The sequence below is a fragment of the Solea senegalensis genome, linkage group LG11 (assembly GCF_019176455.1).
Source record: "Solea senegalensis isolate Sse05_10M linkage group LG11, IFAPA_SoseM_1, whole genome shotgun sequence".
NCBI classification, from domain to species: domain Eukaryota; kingdom Metazoa; phylum Chordata; class Actinopteri; order Pleuronectiformes; family Soleidae; genus Solea; species Solea senegalensis.
Window position 1 is genome coordinate 11,055,526 of NC_058031.1, and position 23,866 is coordinate 11,079,391.

At 38.6% G+C, this 23,866-nt stretch overlaps 2 protein-coding genes and 1 long non-coding RNA gene across 6 annotated transcripts; all 3 read left to right on the forward strand.

Annotated features, from left to right (window-relative positions):
* Window positions 1-3,976: 3,976 nt before the first annotated feature.
* LOC122777574 (transmembrane 4 L6 family member 4-like) lies at window positions 3,977-6,778 on the forward strand. Of its 2 annotated transcripts, XM_044038900.1 has the most exons (4): window positions 3,977-4,234; window positions 4,898-4,966; window positions 5,677-5,742; window positions 6,601-6,778. In XM_044038900.1, the coding sequence occupies exons 1-4, from the start codon at window positions 4,232-4,234 to the stop codon at window positions 6,736-6,738; spliced, it is 276 nt and encodes a 91-aa protein (XP_043894835.1). In that variant the 5' UTR covers window positions 3,977-4,231; the 3' UTR covers window positions 6,739-6,778. The 2 variants fall into 2 exon arrangements, with proteins under 2 accessions (XP_043894835.1, XP_043894834.1); XM_044038899.1 differs by lacking the exon at window positions 3,977-4,234 and having other exon boundaries at window positions 4,632-4,966.
* A 155-nt stretch (window positions 6,779-6,933) lies between these two features.
* On the forward strand, window positions 6,934-10,130 carry LOC122776832 (protein-tyrosine kinase 6-like). The gene is made up of 5 exons (XM_044037576.1): window positions 6,934-6,952; window positions 7,127-7,288; window positions 7,689-7,870; window positions 7,971-8,124; window positions 9,204-10,130. The coding sequence occupies exons 1-5, from the start codon at window positions 6,934-6,936 to the stop codon at window positions 9,380-9,382; spliced, it is 696 nt and encodes a 231-aa protein (XP_043893511.1). The 3' UTR covers window positions 9,383-10,130.
* Window positions 10,131-12,601: 2,471 nt separating this feature from the next.
* LOC122777563 lies at window positions 12,602-22,368 on the forward strand. 3 transcript variants are annotated; one of them, XR_006361336.1, is made up of 6 exons: window positions 12,602-12,731; window positions 12,827-12,879; window positions 18,911-19,001; window positions 19,211-19,303; window positions 19,916-20,020; window positions 20,926-22,368. It is a non-coding gene; the product is annotated as an uncharacterized LOC122777563 (long non-coding RNA). The 3 variants fall into 3 exon arrangements; XR_006361334.1 differs by having other exon boundaries at window positions 12,603-12,969; XR_006361335.1 differs by having other exon boundaries at window positions 12,604-12,879.
* The last annotated feature ends 1,498 nt before the right edge of the window (window positions 22,369-23,866 follow it).

Sequence of the window (23,866 nt, forward strand, 5' to 3'; positions counted from 1 at the left end):
ACATTTAAACAGTAATAATGAACATAATTAAAACAGCATTTATTTGATTTTCTTGTCCTAATAACAGGCCAAAAAATGGAAGAACCTCAAACTGCAATGCAAAGTGCGCTCGCGCAAACGTGTCGTCTGCGATACGCTCCGTGTTAAAGCGTAAAGTTACTAACGATGCTAAATGTGCCGGAGAGAATTTTAGGGAAGTGTGTATGAATTGAAGTACTTTTTTTTGTATATTTTTAGGGGGTTTACAGTTGCTATATTAAAACATAAAACTAATACAATAACATAAAAAATGCTATATTAAAACACAAAACTAATACAATGACATAAAAAATGCTATATTAAAACACAAAACTAATACAATAACATAAAAAATGCTATATTAAAACACAAAACTAATACAATAACATAAAAAAAATGCTATTTTAAACATTTAAAACATGTCTTGCAGGAAGCCGAAACAAATACATAAACAAGAAAAATGCTATTTTAAAATACATTATTATACAGTTCAACTGTGGAAGTGTTTTGCATTAAATTATGACTTTAGAACCCCAATGTAAAAAAAATTATTAAATAATTTGTTTTTGTGGCCCCTTTTATTTAGCTTTTATTGATTTCAACAGTGTTACTGGACATTTTGGAACATTTGCATATTTACTGAGTGTAACTGTTGCGAGGAAAACCACATTTCCACAGCAGAAGAGGAGACTTCTGTTACTTGAATTCATTTTGCATCATCACGTGGAGGCTTTGTTTTTTTTCTTTTCTAAAAACATATTCCTACAGCAAGGGTTGCCATGTAATGGACCAGGAAGTCACCGATCACCTATTCGCGGAAATGATTCCTGTTGAAGATGAACTTTGTGCTGAATGTTGTGCCATTTTATTTATTTGCCATCAAGCCAAATGCGTTTTTGATAAGTCTGGATTTCACCATACCAGTCTGACTAATGTAGCCTTAAAAAACCCCAAAACATTTACTCCTGATTAACACACTCTCCTCTTGAACCATTTTGTGCTGTGAATTAAATGGAAGTTTGAGAATGTGAAATTGTGCAAAAATGCTTTTAAACGTGGCGATGGTGTAAAATCCGTGACGAGGTCTCTCCTGTGTGGTGACGTACAGTAAAACGTTTTGACAGTTGTTTTGGGAGTTGAGAGAGTGTTGCAGCTCAAGTATGTTCTATGAATGTATAAGACAACTTTGCTGTGTAATAGAACGTGAGGAGTAAATAAATCATCAGGCGTTTACATGGACATAGTGTTTTAACTTTGTTTTTTTTTTACAAATGACCTTCATGTCGTCATAAATATTCATTTTCTCATCTGGTTTCCAAGAACCAGCAATACAGGATACTCAGTCCATTATGCAATAGTTGAGCGCCACGAGTTGTTGCAGTCAAGCATGCGCGTCAAAGTGAATGTTCCTAATCCAAAGAAAACACACATGTAACATAATACATGCATCAAGTTAAGAGCCCAGCAAGAGAAGGGCTAACTCTAACCAGAAGTATAACAACATTTCTATGACATTGACTTTCTTCAGTGGTGTGCTCTACTAAAACTCTACAGGTAAAATGTCTAATTTACAGTATGCCAGTAGTCATAGATGTCCTGAACACAACCTAGTCACTCTTGTCCTGAACTTATGGACAACTTTGTTTTATTGGAACTCAAAATGTGGGACTTTTAATTTGAAATGTCTCCAACACTGTACAGTAATAATATCTGTTACAGTATGCTAGTAGTCATACATGTCCCACGCTCAAATTGATCAGTCTTTTGCAGAATTTTCTTTTTTTATAATATCTCAAATTAGGTTTTTTCGATGTTGAGAACTTTTACAACTGAAAAGTACTAATGTGAGACTTTTAACTTGAAATGTCTCCAAAACTATACAGTAAAGTGATGTTGGAAGAGAGTTTCGCTCAACAAACAAGGTTAGTGTGTGTTTGTAACGTGCACATGGCAACACTGGACTTATTATTCTCAGTAGTTGGAGACATTTGAAGCCTCGGGGTCAGTCCAGACTGAGGACTCAGTCATGGAAAACGCTCTTATACTAAAACGACGAGTGATGAAGAAATGTCAGATTCCTATATGTAAGACGCAACAGTTTATAAAGCACCTCTTATATACAAAGGTGCATTAAAGACAAATTAAAAGAGATATAAAAGTGCATTCCATAAATAAATGTTTGACAAAAGATTAAGAGAAAGTTTACAGGTGAAAAGATTAAACAAGGAAAAATAACAACATGGAAAACAAAAATTCGATTAAAAAGCGCAAATGTGGGAATTTTAATTTCAAATTTCTCATTGACCTCAGAACTCCCTGAGGGTCATTTCTTTCCTTCATCATCTCTGTCATGTCTCGTGGTTCAGCTCCAAGCAGTAAAACTTCAAATCAAATCAATTCAGAGCTGATTGTTCACACATGCACAAACTCCTGCAGCTGAGCATGGAGCGACTTGCACCGAGAGGCCCGAACGTCTACAGAGACATTACTTATTTGTTTTATAGGAATCATCTGCTAAGAGATTTATAGTGTCATTAAAAGGATTGGCTCGCCCTCATTCCTGAACACACCCACATGCTGGAAGTATATCGACCAGTACAAAGACAGTGCAGAGCTGACGTGTGTGCATTAGCAACAGCCTGGTAAGTGAGTTAGTGCAGTGGGTGAAAGATGATTCATTTATTTTACAGCATGTAAACACACGTTTTAAAAGTGTTTACAAAAGGAATGACGACGCACACACAGCGAAGAGAAAAACCAGATCCTGCCGCAGGAATTTCCAACTGGAAATACCAGCGTGAACAACAAATCAGACATTTCCTGAATGTTCTTTTCTGTTGTTAGATATATTACAACATCTGAAAGTACACTTTGTGAATCTAAACAAGAACTGAATGTTTTCATACTGGATTAAAACAGAAGATGGCAGCAAATGACTTGTTTTTTTTTATTTTGAGTCCTCCGTTTACGAGCAAAATGAAAAACAGTGAGTGCTATTAGAAAACAAACTTTTCTGATGGTGGTGATAGTGGGACACCTGGTGGTAAACAGAGTGTATAGCATAAAACCTCTTTGCCCACTCGTCCATTAAAGACAACATTAAAGGTGCAATAAAAAACACTCACAACATACCAGGAAATGAATATCACTGTAAATAGACGGACGATGATTTGGGCAGAGAGTGATGTCACACTCCTGCTCTGTGTGATGTCATTTTGGTGGCGTTCACAGTGTGTGTGTGTTTTGTGAAATACAAAATAAAGCAGGAACAATAGTAGTAACACGCCGCTGCAGTGACAGAAGGTGACTCCAGGGACACACTTCTTGTTCTTTGGCTAAAAATACTCCAGACAGTTGTTTGGTCTACGTGACACGCAGACAAACAAAACCTGCACTCAAGCATGCATGATAAAAATATTTAAATAGAGAGGAAAAAGAATGGGGGGGTGGGGCGTGAAAATAAACTACATTTTGCAGTTATGGCTGACGTGCAGCATTTTATTTTTATTTAAACGCAGTTGTAAACACTTTTCAGGCTAGATTTAAAAGAATGAATCAATTCACTTCTGGGAGTTTGTTCCAGATATTTGGGTACATAAAGCTGTATTAATATATATCGATATGTATATATATATATACATATATATATATATATATATAAATGAATATATATATAAATGAATATATATACACATGTGTATATATATACATACATATATATATACATATATATATATATATACATATATATATATATATATATATATGTATATATATATAATACAGGTCAGAAATGTATTTTGGGCCTGAAAAGTGAACACTACTATAAGTGTCGTCACTACAGTAACCGTGTGTTTGCTGCTCCAACACACCTGATTTAAATCAGTCATCAGCTGTCACTGCAGAAGCCTGATAACGAAGCGTTCATTTGAATCAGGTGTGTTGGAGCAGGGGCGCATCTAACATGCAGGAGGACCAGGATTGAGAAACAGTGGACCACATGACTTCACTGCATGGTCAGACAGGGTATAAGTATAAGAGCTAATTATTAATGGGGTTAATATTAATTATTAATTATTGTGGCCTATGATGGAGAGATTTGTGAGCCATAAAAAAAACCCATCTTCCCCTGGACTGGAGTTGACGCCTCTGCACGTCTGGTTGCAAAACCTCAACGTGGTGGCGGCCAAATTCTGATTCTGGAGGCTTCACAATGGTGAGTTGAGATTCCAGTTGAGGTGAACTCAGCACCCGGTGCACCATGCGACTTCACCAGCAGATGTTGCTTTTTACACCTTTTTTCACCCTGACCAGTTATTTCAGCGTCAGGGAAGAGTGCAGTAGCATCTCAGGGACCACATTAACTGACCTCCTTCTCCTGCACCTCTGTGTGTGCAGAAGTGTTCATTCATGTTTCTACCGTCCTCCTGCCCACACGCACGACAAACACATTAAACGACCTTCTTTTTGCTTCCGCTTGCTGCGTTGAACAGTTATTTTTGAGCGTGTGATTTGCTGCCATGTGTTGTGTTTCTGCTGGTGTGTAATAAATGACAATCAACTTTGCATTTTGAGTTATAAATAAGTCGGTTCTCAGAACTGGTTCCACTCGGGTGCACCATCACTCACACACACACACACTGATCAGGCGAAGTGTCTCTGAAAACAGGAAGGATGTGAGTTGAAAATGTGAGAATGTGAGTTATGAAAAAACCAAAAAACGACCAAGTTACAGCTCTTACTTGGCCACTTGAGTCTTCTCTCCGACGCCATGTGTAGTGGAAAGTGTTCCCGCATTATTGCTGGTGTCCTGTACCCGCTGGTGATCCTCTCCATCATCTGTAACACTGTGTTGTTCTTTCCCGGCTGGGATGTCAAGTACGCCAAAGGAGGACACCTCACCGACGAGGTGAAATACATGGGGGGAATCGTTGGAGGAGGTTTACTGGTGAGTCTGTCTATAAAACTCCTATTATGTTTTAATACCTAGTGTTTTTTTCTAAACATCCATGTTTATATCATAAAATGTAGTTTTATGCTTATTCTATTGTTACTGTTGCACTTGTGTTTGCAGTTTACTTGGGTCTTTTATGAACGCCCATATTTGTTTGAAACTTTGTTTTTATGAATTTATTAACATTTATTTGAGGGGCTTGCCTTTTTGATCAGGCTGGGTTTTTTTTAATTCTGTATTTATATTTTTTTTCTGGAAAGCTTAAATTAAGCAATATATAAATAAAAGTGTTCTGTTTTTGTTTTTGTATAATACGACATATTTTCTTTTACTATTTCTATACAGTTTTTAAAGACAAAAATATATTCATCTGTCATTTTTGCCTTATTGACAGCAGTTTAAAATGTTTGCAGTTCATTCAAAGCCATTCTCTTACACCAGTTCGCGAACCCTGTCATTTTTTTGGATGTGAAATATATGGAACATGTTAAAATATTTCAATTCAGCATAAATTCTGAGGGGAAAAAAAGTGAGAATTCTGAAAGATTAGTCAAAATTTCACCAGTGTTTCATGTTTTTAAACCATTTTTAATGGTTTAATGGTTTGACTTTAATCTTCTGGTGCAGAGAAAGGGAAATGATTAAAAACCTTTTTAATCAAATTCTATTTGCGCTGCATCTAATGTTGTGTCTTTTTTTTGCAGGTGTTGATTTCAGCACTGTTCATCCACTTGACTGGAAAACAAGGGTGCTGTGGGAATCGTTTCGGGGTGAGTCCAACACAATAAGATATTTCAGATGCTCAATAAGAAGAAAAGAAAAGTACAAACACCGTGAAGTAGCAGTAAATTATTTCTAAGGTCAATAATTCAACTCTTACACAAACTGAAGTTGGTTAACGGTGCATGAGTAAAGTTCTCAGTAGCAAAAAGAAATAAAAGGATAAGATGGGCTTTATTGTCACTGTATACATTTCAGTATAAAGGTATAAAAAAGAGAATTTTAGTGCAAAAGAGAACTCTGTAAAGGATAAAAACACTTGACTCACATGAACAATGTACAGTTATTACACAGAAGATTGTATAAAGTAAACTTGATAGTTTGAGTAAAAAGGGGAAACGTGCTGATACTGCTCAGCATTAAGTGGATGTCATTTTCACACACAATAGATAATATCGTGGTAAACCACAGAAAAGGTTTTCTCCTTTTGATAAAACAAACGTCTATCTTAAGTTCCTGAATTGGGTTACGAAACTAAAATGTTTTTCAAAATGATTCTACATTCTCTGGTGTATCATGTACTATAGTAATAAATGGTGTATAATATTATAATAAAAGCATATGGTCAAATAAATGCTTTTTAAATTAGTGTGACCAGTTCAACATTTGGTTAATCATCTTAACTGATCTGAGTGTTTTTTAATTAAGATATAAATACAAGAAAAATCATGTGAAAATCAAATAAAAGTAAAGAAATGTGGGGTCTATATGAGAAATACACCTTTTGGAAACTAAGACATTTCAAAATGTTGAGAAATAAATGCATAAGAAGTTAAAAATCTAATAAAAATAAATATAACAGTGTGCAATAAGAATGTACGTGACCTTTCGGTGTTAAACGTCTGCAGATGTTGTTCTCGGTCGTGTTCGCTGCAGTGGGCGCGGCCGGAGCCGTATACTGTTTCATTGTGGCTTTGCTCGGTCTGGGAAATGGACCTCTCTGCAAAGTCCATGGGTCGTGGACGACACCGTTCAAAAACAGGTGACAACAACACATCATTTTCACACTACTAAGCTCTGACGACGTATAATTTGGACGACATACTAACCTATGACTTTTTTGTCACATTTTGGACGACATACTAACCTATGACTTTTTGTCACATTTTGGACGACATACTAAACTATGACACAATTGCTGATGTGTCCTTGGGTTAGACACTTAACCCATATTGCTGCAGATGTCTGTGCTGGCAGTGTGTGAGTGGGTAAATCTCAACCTCCTAATTATTTAAACACAGTATGTGTTGTCCTCATTTGGGATCAACTGTGTGTGTCTTTTTTCGTAGAATGGTCAAGATTTCAAAGTGGTGTTCTTGTGTTGCTTTTCTCCATCTACTCTTTTACATTCGGTGTTTCTGTCTCCTCCTGCAGACTCTGAGGTGAACCACCGCGAGTTTCAGAAAGAGGTGCAGATTCTGAAGAATCTTCGACACCGACATCTAATTTCTCTGTTTGCCGTGTGCACAGCTTCACCACCTTACTATATCATCACGGAGCTGATGGAGAAAGGCAGCCTGCTCCAGTTCCTCAGAGGTAAACCTCACTGTTAGGTTGGATTGTGTTATCTGTGGTTAAGTTCAGCAGCCTGAATGGTGCAATAGTGATAACAAACTGAATGCCGTCTATCTCAGGTACACCTTAAACAACACATGAAGTGTATTTATTAGAAACACTCAGTAGTATCAGCATTGATTCATGTAGTATGTTCTTTAAAAAAACAGCAGTTAAAAAAATGTTTTAAGTTTTTAAAAAATAGTTGACACCTTCCTTACATTATGATTCATATCATAATCATAGTCACAAACATTTTCAACATTGATTTATTTTAAACCATTATTCATGTTTAAAGAGTCAAATACTGTGGCCTCCCATGTCTTTTTCAATTACTTTGGTTCTAAAACTTGTATTTCTTTATTATTATTGTTTGTCTCAGGTCCAGAGGGGAAAGAACTAGACGCCTCATCACTCATCGACATCAGCAGCCAGGTGGCTGATGGGATGTCGTACCTTGAGGAGCAGAACAGCATCCACAGAGATCTGGCTGCACGGAACGTGCTGGTGGGAGGCGACTATGTCTGTAAAGTGGCCGACTTTGGACTTGCCAGAGTGATAAAGGTAGGCAGGGAGGGAGGTGATTAAAAAAAAAAAGAAAAAGAAAAAATATTATGAATTAAGTTTTTAAAGAATGTTTTTTTTGTTGTTTTTTTAACTCCAGGAGCCATTTTACATCTCAAAAGATAAAAATATTCCCTTCAAGTGGAGCGCTCCGGAGGCTCTCACCCATGGAAAGTTCTCCAGCAAGTCTGACGTCTGGTCTTTTGGCGTCTTGCTCTATGAGATTATCACCTATGGAGGTATTCCTTATCCAGGTTAGTGCACTGATATGTTTTTATTATTTAAATAACTAGAGGTTATGAAATTAGGTTATTTAAGTGGAGTGTATTCTTCCATGATCCCTCTACAAATGTAAGAATTTAACATCATAATAAGAGGAAATTGCCACTGATAATAATGTTTTATCAAAAACCACAGCATAGTTTGTCACAAGCAAACAGGGAAACATGGCCTTCCTCTTACTCTGGTGTTAACACAAAGAGTTTAAAGGACTGCCAGCCATTGAAAACAAAATTGTACAGCGCTTATTCTGGGCCAAATAAATCACCACATTGCATAAACATAAAAAACAAAAGAAAATTACATAAACATTGTACGATTTTATCTCCAGCTTATGAAAAAGCAGTTGCATCATAGAGCATTTGCCTCCAGTTATTTTATTCTAAATTTAAAAGAATTTAGTGAGATTAACTCACTCAGTCCTTCTGCAACTCATTCCATGCTGCAGGTGCAACATATACAAAAGCCCTTTTTCCAGTTTCTGTTCAGACATTTGAGACAGAAAGCAAATGACAGTCCTGAGAACACAGCGAGTATGTGCCATCACTTTTTCTGCACTGACACAAAGCTAATACAGAAGCAGGCCACAGAAACATAGTAATGACTGAGCCTACAAGTGGCCAGTGCAGGTCACCGTATTAACTCACAAATGAGTCCGAGATTTACAATTTGTGATAAATCTCAGGAAAACGTGCACAGAAGCTGCACTGAGACATGCATGTAACAATGTCTCCATAATCCAATAGAGTATTACATGCAGCCCTGATGAGTCTATTAACCTCACAATGTATCAGTTGCCAGTGTTGTGAAAGAACCTCTCATATGTTCACTGATGATTTAAAAAGGTCTAATGTGCTTGAATTTGAAAGGTATTTAAGTTAATGAAGTAAAGAAGCATGTTTTGTGTTAGGAGAACTGTAAATCAGCACCTGTACATATCGAATATATTGATATACAACATGTTATGGTTAAGAAAGTCCAAAGGTGTGCATTTCTACAGGTACAAAAGCTGATCCTCACTTCAACACTTTTACTTCCGCTCTCTCACTCTCAGGCTTCAACAACCACGAAGTGCTCCAGCAGATTATCGAAGGATACAGGATGCCGGCTCCAGCCAAGTGCCCCGACTTTCTCCATAAAATCATGTTGTCATGTTGGAAAGCTGAGCCGGACGACAGGCCACATTTCAAGTCCCTCAGGCACCAGCTGGACAGCAACTTCTATGAGCTGTGACACCGCCACCGGCCCCTGCAGCTAATGCTCAGTGCCACACGGGGGCAGCAGAGAGTCTGATACTGAGCAGGGATCGTGACTCTTCACCTGGGACCCTTCAAACGAAACAAAACAAAAAAACCTAGCAGGCCTAACAGAGGGTAAGAGGCAGAATACAACATGGACAAGTTGCCAGTCGGTCACAGGGCACAAACAACTATTTACTCTCACATCCACAAGGTTCATTTAGATTCTAACCCCAACCTGTAATAATTCTTTGTCCAGCAGGGGGCAGCATAGTAAGTGTCTAAAGAACTTACTGAGCTGTTGCTGTACAGATTATTTAAGTTCTGCTTTTCTTCTCCCTTCACCTTTTCTGTCTCCCTCTCACAATCCCACCTGCATGTCCTTAAGTATGAGCTCTCCAAGACCTTCCAGCTTTTTTTCCACACAAACAAAGAAATGTAAGTTGTTTTGTTGTGCAGATTAGTTGCCTTAAACTCACAACAGAACACAAATCTTCAAGTTTGTCAACGTGACAGTTGCTTTAGATGCTAGAGCCTAAAAATGACCCACCAACCAACAAAAACTTGAAGATGAATGAAGAAGAAAAATAATCTGATGCATGTGGACAATTATGTCATCGGTACCCACGGCTACATATAACATTCTTTCAACTCAAATGGATTGACTGCTGCTTTTGTGAAATGAGTCGACGACGATGATGATGATTAAAAGTGTGCAAGGATTTGAGTCCTGGATTAGCAGATCAAGGGGAAAAAATTCTTCATTGCTAACATGAGTTTCTTTTAGGGCTCAGTTTCTGGCTCATACATCATAGTTTAATCCATCTTAATTTATAGACGCCTTTCAAGACACTCCAAGTCACCGTATAAAATTATAATAACATGAAATACGGAAATAAATTAAAATACAACATTATAGAACACAACAAAAACATACTAGGATTGCTGAAGGTATGTCGATAAAGAAGAACAAAATGAGTGGACTTTTTTGTGAATGTAAAGATTAATTTTCATATACAGATTATTTAAGTGTGCAAACACAAGTGCAGCTTTTCTTCTCATTTCTGTTTTTCTGTCTCCCTCTCACAATCACACACACATGCATGTCCTTCAGTTTGAGTTCTGGAAAGTCTGAGACCAGTTCTGTATCACCATAATCTATGATCGGAAGGACTGTCATTTTAACCAGAAGCTGTTAAGATGAGTGTGTTTATGAGGATTTGTTACGATAAAGAAAAAGAATTTATCTCTATCTTAATCATCAGATCAGTACAAGGCAATAACAAATCTGATGGTGACCTCAGGCTTACTGTACAGTACATATATGTGTATGTATATATAGATATAGATATATACACACACACACACACACAACTGAAGGTAATGGTGCACAACAGTGCAACCCAGTCACATCTTAAAATAAACAACAACATTAACCTTATCTCACCCCATGTTTAGTTCTAACACCCTTTAAGCTGAGAGCTCCCTGTGTTTGGACCCCATAAATATAGTAACATAAGGACGCATATGGAGTCTGAGTGTTTCGAATGTTTGGCACCTGGACAGGAAAAACACCTGCAGCTGTGATTCAATATTGCCCAGTAGATCGGGTGTTCCCGCCCTCAGGCAGCTGCGCTGAACCCGTTCACCCTCAAGGAGCTGAGGCACTGCAGCACAGGCTGGGTCAAAGCAAACACACACACACACACACACACACACACTTCTCAGGCTAAATGTATTATGGCAAAGTAACGTAAACGGCAATATGACAGAGTGCAATATCCAAATGGAAGGACAGTGCAATGATTTGATAAACACAAACATGTGTCTCACAACAACTTTTGTGAGTTTCTGATTTTTCTAAAGCATTCATTTCTGAGTCATTGAGAAACCTGAGTTGACTCATGTTGTTTCTGCCCGATCACGTCCGCATCATCACCTTTATGCACACCTTTAACTACAGTATACACAGACCAAATACTTTTAGTGGTACAATCTCGTTACTTGACAGACATCTTAGCTTTCTGGACAAACTGGCCCTTTAACAAGTCAATTCCAACTTATATAAATGTACAGTATTTACATGTTTAGAGGAATTCAAGGTGAAAGTTGACTGGAAACAGACACCACCTTTGTTGTTTAGTGATTCAACAGAAACCAAATTGGAGGTGGGAATGAACATGTTCACTGAAACCAAGACAAATATACCAAAATCATCCAACCGTTTGCCCGAAAAGTAAAAAGGAAATTAACTCGTTCACTCACAGAAACCGGCTTTTCCGGTCTTCCAGCTAATCGCACATCATTTATTTACCGTCTGCTGCTTTATCCTCTCTATGAGGGTCACAGGGAGCTGGAGCCGATCCCAGGACAAAGGATGGAACCAGTCTATTCCAGGGCAAACGCACAGAGAGAAACAACCGTTGACTCTCACATTCACACCTACAGTGTCCAATTAACCATTAAATGTTTTCGACAGTGGGAGCAAACCTATGCACACACAGGGAAAACACACATACACCACAGAGAAAGGCCCATAGTCGGACTGGGTCACAAACTCATTTAGGCAACAGTTCTAACCACTATGAGGCCCCACACTTCTCATTCATCTCTTGTTGAAATAACACCACCACCGCTACTTGTTCACACAGAGAAAGACTTTGTGTTCAGGTTAACATTAAGTAATACTTTTCTGTTTCTTTCTTTTTTCAACTTTTAACATCACACACTCAAAGATTTTGATTCACTGTACAGTTTACACACAGACTCACTATTTAAAGGATTCACAGTCCACTCACATGTGCAAATTTGTTTAGGATGACCTTAGTATTGGGGAACCTGCAACATGCAAAAAGAGAGGTGGTGTGTAGGATGAGGGGATAGGGCGTGGGTTAGTGATTGAACCTTGAAAAGACCTTGTACAGGTGAGGTGTCACACCTCCGCCTGACAACAATCCTGCACACTGCAAGTAGAAAAGTAATGTTTCATGTCAAGACAGACAGCAGCAACAGCAACGGCAACGGAGGGCGAGTAAAGTGAGAATCAACAACTCCTGTTTACCATGATGTAAAAATGTGTCAATCACTCATATAACCAGACCTCAAAGATAAAAAAAAAGAGAACTACATATCCATGGAGGCATGAGACTCCACTCAAATTTGAAGTCAAAAGGTTTGTGAAGGAGGATGGGGGTGGAGAAGGGTCTGCCTCTTTAGCTGGTAAAGCCTCAGTGTGTGAGCATGTCCGAGTGTTTGTTGTGTGTCTGCAGAGGGGAGGAGACGCGCTTCACCGCTAAGAGGGAATCTGAGACAACAAGCAACCGACGGTTCCATTGTCCTCCCGTGTATCTATCGTTTCTCTGTTTTTTCCACCAACACTCCGTCCTTTCTAGCTTGACGATGACGTTTGTCTGGATTTATAACTGATCTCGTTCTGCAGCTTCACTGATGTGAAGACCACTGGACCAGAGCAGAGCAAAGACTGAGCCAAAGGTAAGGACAAGTCTAGCTTGACACTTTCAATCCTCACAAGCAATCTGTCTCTCACTTCACCATCACCCTCACCATCAAAGGGAAAACAAGGTGACATTTACTTGTTCTTTCTTGGACATTTGATCCTTTGATCCAGGCTTTTAAAATAGTGACTGTTGTATTTGTAAACTACTTTCAGAGACTAACCCCTAACACAAATGATAGCACATCATTAAATGGCCTGATAAGGACACATTAGTATACTTTTTATTTATTTAATATAGCTTTGTTATGATTCAAATTTGTATTTAATCCACATTATATTTGAGTCTGCACACAGTTGCCTCTCATTGGTAAACAACTGTTATTTAAGCATCATATTTCTTGATTCTAAAATTAGGGGCGTGATGATGACAAAACACTTTTTTAGAAGAGTTATTTTTTAAAAACTTGCTGTAATAAAACAATGTGGGATTCTGTTTGAGTAACAAATTAATCCAACTCCAAAGGACATTTTGTTCTTGATTCTTCTTCTTCTTTTGAAAGTCATATCCTTTGCCCTTTAGCTTTTAAGCGTGTGCCTCTTGGCTCAGCCACCAGCTCTAGTTACAGTCAGCAGACACATACATTCATTGCTCTCTATATTAACTACATTATAATGTGCACATTCACCTTCTCCCTTTACGACCGACAGTTATTCACGAACAGCCCTTTTTAACTTCAGCTCAAAATGTGTCTTGCAAAAGCTGCTTCTTCAACACAAACTTCTCCAAAGAGTAACAACTTTATCCAGAGGCATTTGCCCTTGTAACTCAGATGTTTCCACTTCCACTGATTTACTGGCAACCAACGTGTCCATTTTCTACAAATGTTTCGTTTTTATTATTTACTACATTATGCAATGTCATAATCATAGTGTGAATTTATAAGGTAAAGTGGGTCCCAGTATAAAAAGATTGAGAAACACTGCAATAAAAGAACAGAACCAAGAAGTTTGAACACATTTGATTTCAAAATCTAAATGACTCATGTTATTGGTTGCATTTGAAGACAGATGTTTACCATCCAGTCACAATAATGATTCAAATCAGATGTGGTCTTACCAACAGTGTGTTAAAAATCCAAAGATCCAACCTGGTAAACACGGCTGTCGTCAAGTACCACTCATTATGCGTTTCTAATTTCTCTGTGTATCGTATTTCATGAACAAATAGAACAAGTTTGCCAACTGCAGAAACTGTGTTTGTGCCATTCCATTAAGTACAGGACATTCTGTACGTCAGGTTTGTGACATTTCCGTCGGATCCTATTGCAAACTTTATCCAATGGCACATTACTTCTTTCCATCATATTCATAATTCTTTTGGAATTATGGATACAAATACATGCACCAGTACGCCACTAGTTTCTATACTTTTTCAGCTCAATATCAACGTGTGTATTATATTTTTTTTAATTCATATAGATCAGGGTTTCCCAATCCTCTGCCCTGCATGTTTTAGATGTTTCCCTGCTCCAACAGGAGCTGTAGAAGCCTGATTCAAATAAATGGGTAATTATCAGGCTTCTACAGCTCCTGTTGGAGCAGGGAAACATCAGCAGACAACAACAAGCAGGGCAGTGGGTCCCAGGACCAGGAAAGAGAAACACTGATAAAGATCATGTGCCAATCAAAAATAGAACATATAGGGCCCCTAGTTTGCCAAATTATGATGGGGAGATTCCTAACCCCACAATCTATTACACTTCACGAAGAGCAAAACAGGATATGATAACCTCTTAAGTCTTCTTCTTAAATCTTAAGTTGAGCCACTCAAGCAGGTTAAACAGACAAAATAAAAATGATAATACAGGAAAAACAACAATCCTGTTTACTTTTGAAACACAACTCAAGGTCTCACAGCAACCCAAACTCTCTCAAAAATAATATTAAGCCCAAGATCAACAGAAAATAAATTATGCTATGACTTCTCCTCAGATGAGGCCAAACATGGAGCATTGGGCCCCCTTGGTGGCTCGGGGCCCCATATAGCAATAAACATCTTTGAGTCTTTTACAGTGAAATATGTCACTCACAGTTGGTCAGGATCACAGGAGCATGGTAAACATGTGGCACGTGGATCTTTATTATTATTCTCATTCAGCTGCCTTAATGCTTGCACCAGCTACTTTTACTTTATTTATAATTTACTATTCTATATACAGTATATATAGATTATTTTTTGGAACCTACTGCTTATACATCTTATTCTATTTTGTACATACCTCCTCTATATAACTTTTTTTTCAGAATGACAAATATAAGGCTGACATTGATGAAAACCCTTCCATTTTCCGCACAGTCATGTAAGCGGAGGGAAGATCCTCCACTTACATCACAGTTACCTCTGACCTACATCCAGCTGAAATGTAGGCCGCACCATAGCTAAAATAAGCAGCTGTGTGTCTGTGAGCTACAAACTGCTGCTGACCTTTTAACTTGGATGCGACATGACTCTCTTGACAAAAACACAAGCCACTCCTTCTTATGAAACCCAGAGAACGGCCCCGTCTGCCGCCCCCCTCTGTGGGCACCTGCAGATGTTCTGCTCACTTCCTGTTTGTCTCAGACCCTCAGGACTGTGCAGAGCACCAGGCTGGATCTTAGATCTGCTTCATTTAATAGAGGGACAGGATTTAAAGAGGTTCCAGGTCGGTGTGAACAGACTGTATTTCATTTATATTTACATATTCTTCCTTTTAACTTTCCTTCCTTCCTTGTTCCCGTCTTTCTTTCCTTCCTCTTCCTCCCTCCTCTTTCCTTGTTCTGCTAATTTATTTCCTTGAATCTTCCTCTTTTCCCTCCTTTCTTTCATGGGTCATCTGAACCACTTTCCACTATTTGTCCCATTACTCCTTCTCTCCTTTCTCTATCCCCTATTCCTTTACCTCCACTCCCTCCCTCCTTTCTTTCTTTCTTTCTCCACTAAATGTTTCCTGTTTAGATTATACTTTCATTCAGATCTAATAAACACAAAAGCTTAATAAGGGGTTCATCTCAGCTGCATGAGTGTTTAGGTGACATGTGCATGAAAATATGTCTCTCTCTCTCTCTCTCACTCACTCACACAGCTACAGTTATGAGGGAAGGAAAATAAGACACACACTCTATAGTTGGACAAAACAACAGTGGGCCACCATAACCTTTCCCCTACATCTTTCTGACAGACTGGGCTTACATAAGACTTTAGGCTGCCTGTACACAGCACAGCAGCAGAAACTCACAAGAGAAAATGATCTACACTGCATGATCGTGACCCACGTTCACATTTCCAATAGTTTTTATTTGTACAATGACATCCAATATTTAGATTGTTTTGGATTAACAGTACATTAGACTAACCTCTGGCTACAGAGCAGTGATTTGCATTACAAGAATCTGTTCAAACTTACACTCCAGAACAATATTGAGCTGTCATGTAGCAGAACAATGGGCCTTCACATACAGACATGGCACAACAGTTCCTGATTGGCTTCATCGTCACATGACCTCATTCCACCGACAAGGACGATGTACAAATGGGCAACATTTACTTCACAGCAAACGAGTTATTCCAATGCTTTAGAATAGTACAAGACAATCATCGACACATAATATGAAATCGAATTAATTATAATTGGATTTTCAAAATAAGGCATGTTTGTTAAGAGATTTTATAAATCATTAACATTTTTACCTATAATACAACAATTTAACCATATATAGCAATGCTCATTCAAATATGTTCTATTGTGTAGTAATGAATTTACAAAAAAAAAAAGAACATAAAATGGTTCTAAATTGACTTGATTGCACACGTCACTGAAGCAGATGCAGTACAGGACTCGGTAAAACAGTGAGAGCTCTGAGAAGAGGTCACCTACAAATAAAAAACCACGCACACACACACACACACCTGTGAAAAGCTTATCTTTCTAACACACACACACACGCGGCACGCCACAGGGCGACCAAATGTGTTTATGCAACAGAGGGTGGCTGTGCAGCACTATCCACTTGAAAAGCAACCTCCTATTTACACATGAAGAAACGACATCTTTACAAGCGGTATGTCATTTTTTATTTTTTTTTTACTAGATAGGCAAGATAGATAACATTCACACACATAATGTATTGCCAGTTCTTCATATCTTAACATGTACTGTAGGGGGATTTATGTAAGTTTAAAAGATTCATGCTTACAAGACCCAAGGCCTAAACCCTGCAGCAGCACAACCGTCAGAACCATGAGCCATGAGCCATGATCCCACCCAGGTCAACAAACTTATCTCGTGTGTAGATTTAGACCAACTATTTCCATGAAAGTTGTCGGCGAACATTTCAACACTGAAACAAATATTTTTGAGTCCTTGTCGCCAGAAAAAGAACCTTTTATCTAAAGCTAACATCGCTGCACTGATGGATCTGCTTATTTTACACTAAACACTGACTGGAATGGGGCAAACGAGACTTTGAACCAAGATAACACAACGTCCACATACCTGAAATCAATTCACAGAATCCTATATTAGACCGGATTTCTAAACCAGGCGATGGAACCAAAAACAACAAATCAAATAGTCTGTCCTTTAAAAAGTGAAGAGAAATCAAAAAAACTGATAGATACAGAGATCCTGCAATATTAGTGCAAGCCTCTCTTTTTAATAAGTATATTGTTCCTGCTCTGTGACTGTTTCAACACGTATAGCATACGTAAGGTATAACACAACAGGCCAAGTCCAATTGGCCAATTTGCCAAGTCCAAATTTGATTGAAAAAAAAAAAAAGTATATTACTAAAGTTTGTTTTTTCTATAATGAAAAAAGTTTGTTTTTTAAGATAAAAACATTAACAATGTAAGTTAACGGTTAAATCGCTGACACAGCGCTAAATCTGACTGTTTAAATCTCAAAATAGATTCATACTTTGACCTTGATTGATTTAACAAGTTGACACCATTACCTTAAAAATACACAAACAAAAGTCAGTGGAGGGTAAAATATGTGTGCACACGTACACACACACAGCATCCAATAATAGAAGCATCAGTGTTCTAGGTGACGGGTTGAACAAACTGTCTGGGAGTTCACTGGAACCATTCATTTCCTCTGTTTGCCTTTTTATGTGTTTGAACATCCAGATCCGCTCCATTATCAGCCCGCCTTCATCGCGTCTTTCCTTCCATCACAGGCATTTACAGCATCTCTCCATACTGACATACTAATTGACATTTCTCTCTTTGGACTGTTTTGAGTTTTAAGTCGTGTTTGTCTGTGTTCCAAATGTGTTTACTCCATGCAAAAAAAACAAATCTCATTCAGCAACAGGTTTAAAGGCCCAAAATCTATACAGGCATTTTTAAGTGTGTGCTAGGGCTGTCATCTGTTTGTGCGTGTAGCCGAAAAATCCTATTTGAGTTCAAAATATACAGCCTAGAAGACCATGACACCTAATTATCACATGGGCCAGCAGAAAGTGCAGTGAGTGCAGCTTGGCCTTAGAACCTTTTTTGAATCGATCAGAAAAATAAAACATTCATGTTATGTTGTGTCAGCGATCTTGCTTTTTCACCAAGAAGACCTGGTCTGAACATGGTCTTTCTGCATGGAGTTTGCATGTTCTTCGCGTGTGTGTCTAAAAACTTTGGGGATTAGGTAAATTGGGCACTCTAAATTGACCATAAGTGTGAGTGTGAGAGTGGATGGTTGTTTGTCTATGTATGTGGCCCTTCGCCCATCGCCCCCCTTAACATCCCATGGATGTTAAGTTGTTCTCAGAACCAGTGTTAACTTCTAATACTAAAGTTTTGTTGTGAAAATGGAGGGGACACACAAACTACACCGTCCTCCTGAGCAGACGATCACGACACCAAAGCATTGGAAAAGCAGCATGTGGATGTATTTTTTGGGGAAAAGTGACGGCCGTTATTGTGAGCTACGTTACAATGACTAAAGCTTGGAACAAACGAGTTGTGTTGCTTGATCACTATAAACTCTTTAAATGACATGCACTGAAGTTTGTATCCCCACTCAGGGCTGACCCAAACCTGGCAGACCAGTCCAATCACCGTTTGACATCAGACTCTTCACCAACAACAGGCAATTCCACCCAATCACATTAAAAGGTCAGTTCATTCATAATTATTGCCTACACACACACTCAAAAAAGTGATAGCAGCTTGTCTTATATGAGAAGGAACTGAATATCTGGGTACAATACTTTCTCATTCTCACCTATTCTCTGTGATTTGACTGCTGAGAGAAAAGAAGATGTTTTTAAGGTTTGACCCCAGTGATGACCTCTCACAGTCTCCCTCTCTGTTTCCCTCTGTAGGATGTTGACCCTGTAATTCAAACACCTTCCAAATCGCCATGACCAGCGTCAACTCTCCAGCCTGTCTGCTCGCCCGCAACCACTTTTATAAAAGTATGTACACACACACACTCACTTCATAAAAAGGCTGACTTTAACTGTCGTACAAGGAGACAAATATTTAGCTGGGTACAAAAGTTATATTTGTAATATGGGTGTATGCCGTACATGTGTATGAGAGTGTGTGTACACGCATTTCCCTCTCGCTTGATACTGTAAATGATCGAAAACCTGAGCATATAAATACGTAGTTGTCCTCTTTTGGTCACCAGACTCAACACTGAGAAAATCCCAGACAAAAACCTCAATCAAGTTAAGGAAACACTTAACAATGCAGGATTTCTGCAGAACAGACATTGGTATATATTGTGAACTTGCTTTTTATGTCATTTATTCACTCCATGGCAATAGAACCACTCTTTAACCAAACACACACACACACAGAAACTTATGAGACAAAAGTTCTAACCACTTAATCACAAGTAAATGAAACTGCAAACACTAAATCATTTGCCTCACAAACCACAAAACTTTAGAATTCAACAGAATTACAAATCACATCTAATAAACTATGCTTTATAAGAAAAAGAAAAAAACATTTACTTTTAATCAAGAAAAGAAAAGATGACCAACAGTGAAAGATTTAAATGTCTGTCTCTTTCTTAGATTTACCTTCCAGTCCGGAGCCTTCACCGGCAGCGTTCACCTGTCAGAACGACTCCGTCAGCCAGAGACAGGTCACCCTCTGGGTCACCATGGCAACGCCTCCTGGTAAAATAACACATCAGTCCATCAAATGTAGTACACCTTCCTGGAAAGGCTTAGAGAATACATCAGATACTGGGAGGAAGGAGTCGCCCTTTTTCATGGCACAGGACACAGTTGGAAGAGCATCGGTGTGAATTATCAAATAAAGGATGAATTCCATTTAGCTTTCTCAGTTTCAAGGGGCTATGCAGTCTCCAACAATTGTTGGCAACTTTTCTATCATGGAAATTAAGACAACCTGCATAATTTATTAGATTTATACATTTATAATCAATATGTTACTATCACTATAGTGACCACTTTGAAAGGGGATCTTTAAGGACTTTCGTCGCCCTGTGTGAAAAAGCAAGTAAACAAGTTGACAAAAGTCCTCTCACTAAGTAGGTCAATATGCAGTACATGAACACGCAAAGCTGTATATACCGTATATATACACCCATAGGCAGCATATAGGCACATAGCCTAATAATAGACACATTCACCCTCTTTAACCTAGTTCAAGCCAGAAGTGGACTCATTCATTTATTTTAAAAAATGGTTTAAACTAATTGTTTAATTCTGAATAATCTTCTCATTTAGTTTTAATGGGCCATTTTCACAGCAGCATGTTTTACTGAGAACAGTCAGGACCACTCAGTGATCCAGCATGTGCCATGAAACTGCGGGAGCTAAAAGGACCTGAGCAATCATTTATGTCAAAAGTGTCAAAATGGCTGCAGTGCAAAGGGTTCATTATTAGTAAAAACCCACGAAAAGACAAAATAAACAACACTGACATCAGGATGGTGAAGGTGGAAACACAATATACCCTGAAAGTAATCTTTCCTACACTACACAGAAATCTTATACAGTTACATAACAATGTATAGTCTTTTTTGAAGTGTAAGATGTTTGTGCTCTATTCACAGCACTATCAGGTGGAATTGAAAACAAAAGCTTGTGCATCAACATTGTGCTCGGTTTTCCCTCCTCTCGTTCATCCCCCACCTCTAAACCGTCCAGCCCCGCTGAGTGGGGCGGCAAGTAGAGAGGACCAAGTGCACCTCACTGGAAAGGACGTTAAGAAACCCACATCGATTAACTTCCCGTTTGTCTTGACGGCTCAGGATTGGACGGCCTGGATCAAATGGACATATGTGGATGAAATGGACAAATATCGCGTAAAAAGGACATTGAAATATCGCAAGAGGGTCAGTAATGTCAAAGACAATTGATGGTGTGAAAATGGGCTTTGAGTGGACGGGCACTCATTTCATTAATGTTTTTTTTCCAGAAGTGATTTGGGTAATTAAGTGCAATAGGTGTAACCAATATAAATAAAGCTGCAATGATTACTTCAATAATCAATTAGAAAATTGAAAGAAAGTGAATATGCAACTATTTTGAAAATTCCTTAGCATATGATAATATGTCACTGTTCTGTTTTCTGATGTTTTATTGACCAAAAGGATAAACTGAGAAAATAAACTACAGAAACATTAAGTTTACATTAAGATACCAGCCCGATACTGACTTTGGATTAAAACAGAGAGGGGCAAATATGCACATGCACAGTGTGGTGATGATTAACCTTCCAGGATCATACCATGTCATGGTTATATGACCTTCAGTTAAAAAAAAAAAAAGAGAGAAATTTCTCTTGTATAATTCAGCATTCAAACTGCTGAAAGTATAATCTTAGCCTTAATGGGTAAAAGGTCTGGGATTAAGCAAACAGTAGAAACAGCATGTACACCAAGGATCTCCGATGAGCAATCACACGGAGCATCAAAGAGAAATCTATCACCTTGTTACTTATAAGACAGAAGGAATACGTTCATGTCCTTCTGTCCAGTGTGCAAAATATGGAAGAGATTATTTTCATATGGCAGAAGATAATGAAGATAAACAAAGCCGATTGTATGAATTGTTGTTTTTCATTATGCCACAATGAGTCTTTAAGCCAGGTCCGCTCAACAGAGGCTTCCACCATGTTCTTACAGTAGCCAACAATGGACTAAATGCATTGTTTTGATGTGAACTGAACTGAAGGCTGCATAGGTTCCCCAACACACTTGCCACCATCATAGTTCTCTCAGTGACAAGTTTCTTGTTGAAAAGTGGCCAACGGTATCACACATTTGTGGCTTTGTATTAATATTCAAAGAATGACCACAACCTGAGAAAAGAATCAGCCTGGCAGGCGGACAGCTCACCTGTCGCCTTATCCTCCAGGAGACATAAGCAAGCCTGGTGTTCAAGATGGAGCAGATAGTTCACAATTCAATATGCTCAGGGTTCTTAACGCCAATCATAGACTATTAAAGAACAATTCCTCACTTGTGATTATCAAATAAAACAATATACAGTAAGTGTGCTGTATTTGTCTATTTGTATTCAAGTAAAATGTCCTTTTGACAGTAAAAAAAAAATAATTGCTGCTCTGTAACAAAGAAGCCAAAAGAGTAAATGCAGATACAACATACTCCCTCTTTTCAATGACCTCCGAGCACTCATTGACCTGGAAAAACTGCAGCGTGGGAGGACAAGCGGCTCTTTAAATGAGCCACAGAGCAAATTCTCTTTTCAACCTTTCAACTGTGTCATGCAGAGGGGCCACTTTGCAGCGGCATCGCCCACTGTTTGTCTTTCCTCTGTTTCATAGAGACAGAGGGAGAGACTGACGAAGTGAATAGAGGACAGCGGTGCTTACACAAACCCATTCACGGACATGAGAGAAATTCCGTGCATCAGGATTTGTGCCGCGTCAGTCAGCAGGGAGATTTTTCTCAGCTTGTCTCAGTCAAATGGTATAATAACTGTGCAATCATCCCCTTTGCAACTTGACTAAAACAGTGAGGATTTTTCTAACAAACCCATCTTGACATATTCACATTTGAATGGGTTTTTGTCAGAGCAGCAATCCATTTAAAGTATTTGTCATTTCTGCTTCTACGTAGAGCTGAGCATTGATTAAAAATGTGGATTTGTGAATGATCACGCTGCACGCTTATTGGATCACTGACAATGGCGAGATTAACTCCCCAAGTACTGATTGATTTTTAGTCATTTGATATCGAATGACAACACATTTTCAATATTAAGTGATACAGAGGAAGTCTAATATCAAGTCAATACCAAAATTGAATTGTCTAATCTGAATTCATCCTGAAAACAGGTATGAATATGTTTGGCCTTGCGCTGAGGTGATGTATACTCAGCTGACTTCTTCTCTTTTACCTTTTGTTAACATCCTACATTCAAAAAGAAATACTACACCTGTTATACTAAATACATTATCCATGTCTATGTACAGCTGTATAATCGTTTTGTGGCCTTAGAACAAGCCTTTTATATGTTCCTCTAGGCAAGGCCTTGGTTTTACAGTGGCTGCCATCTTACATCGCCATTTTTCTGCAACAGCTCAGAAGAACAACCAGACAGAGCCTCCATCTCATGTGCCACCTTTGGCCCTTGACGCGCGTGGGAAAAGGAGGGGTGAGACATCCCACCACTAGATGTCATCAATTCTTACACACTGGACAGCTTCGTGTTATCATGCAGTTTATGCCAAATGTCTGTCACAGCCATTTACTTCACAGCTGATGGCGATGTAACTCACAGACTAAATACAGCAGCAGCAGTTCAGTTAGCACATGGCCCTCAAATAGCATCGGCCATCAGCTACAGTGAGCAGGAGAGCAGAAACACTGATGAGCAGCCTTAACCTCAACTTAAAACACAGCAGGCACTGAGTGCAAGCTTCCTCTTACCTTGTACGGCAATGAAGCTGTGGTCCACACCCCCTATCCACAGTCTCAGGGTATTAAAGGAATACTTCACCAATTTGCATTTAGCTTTGTATTACTA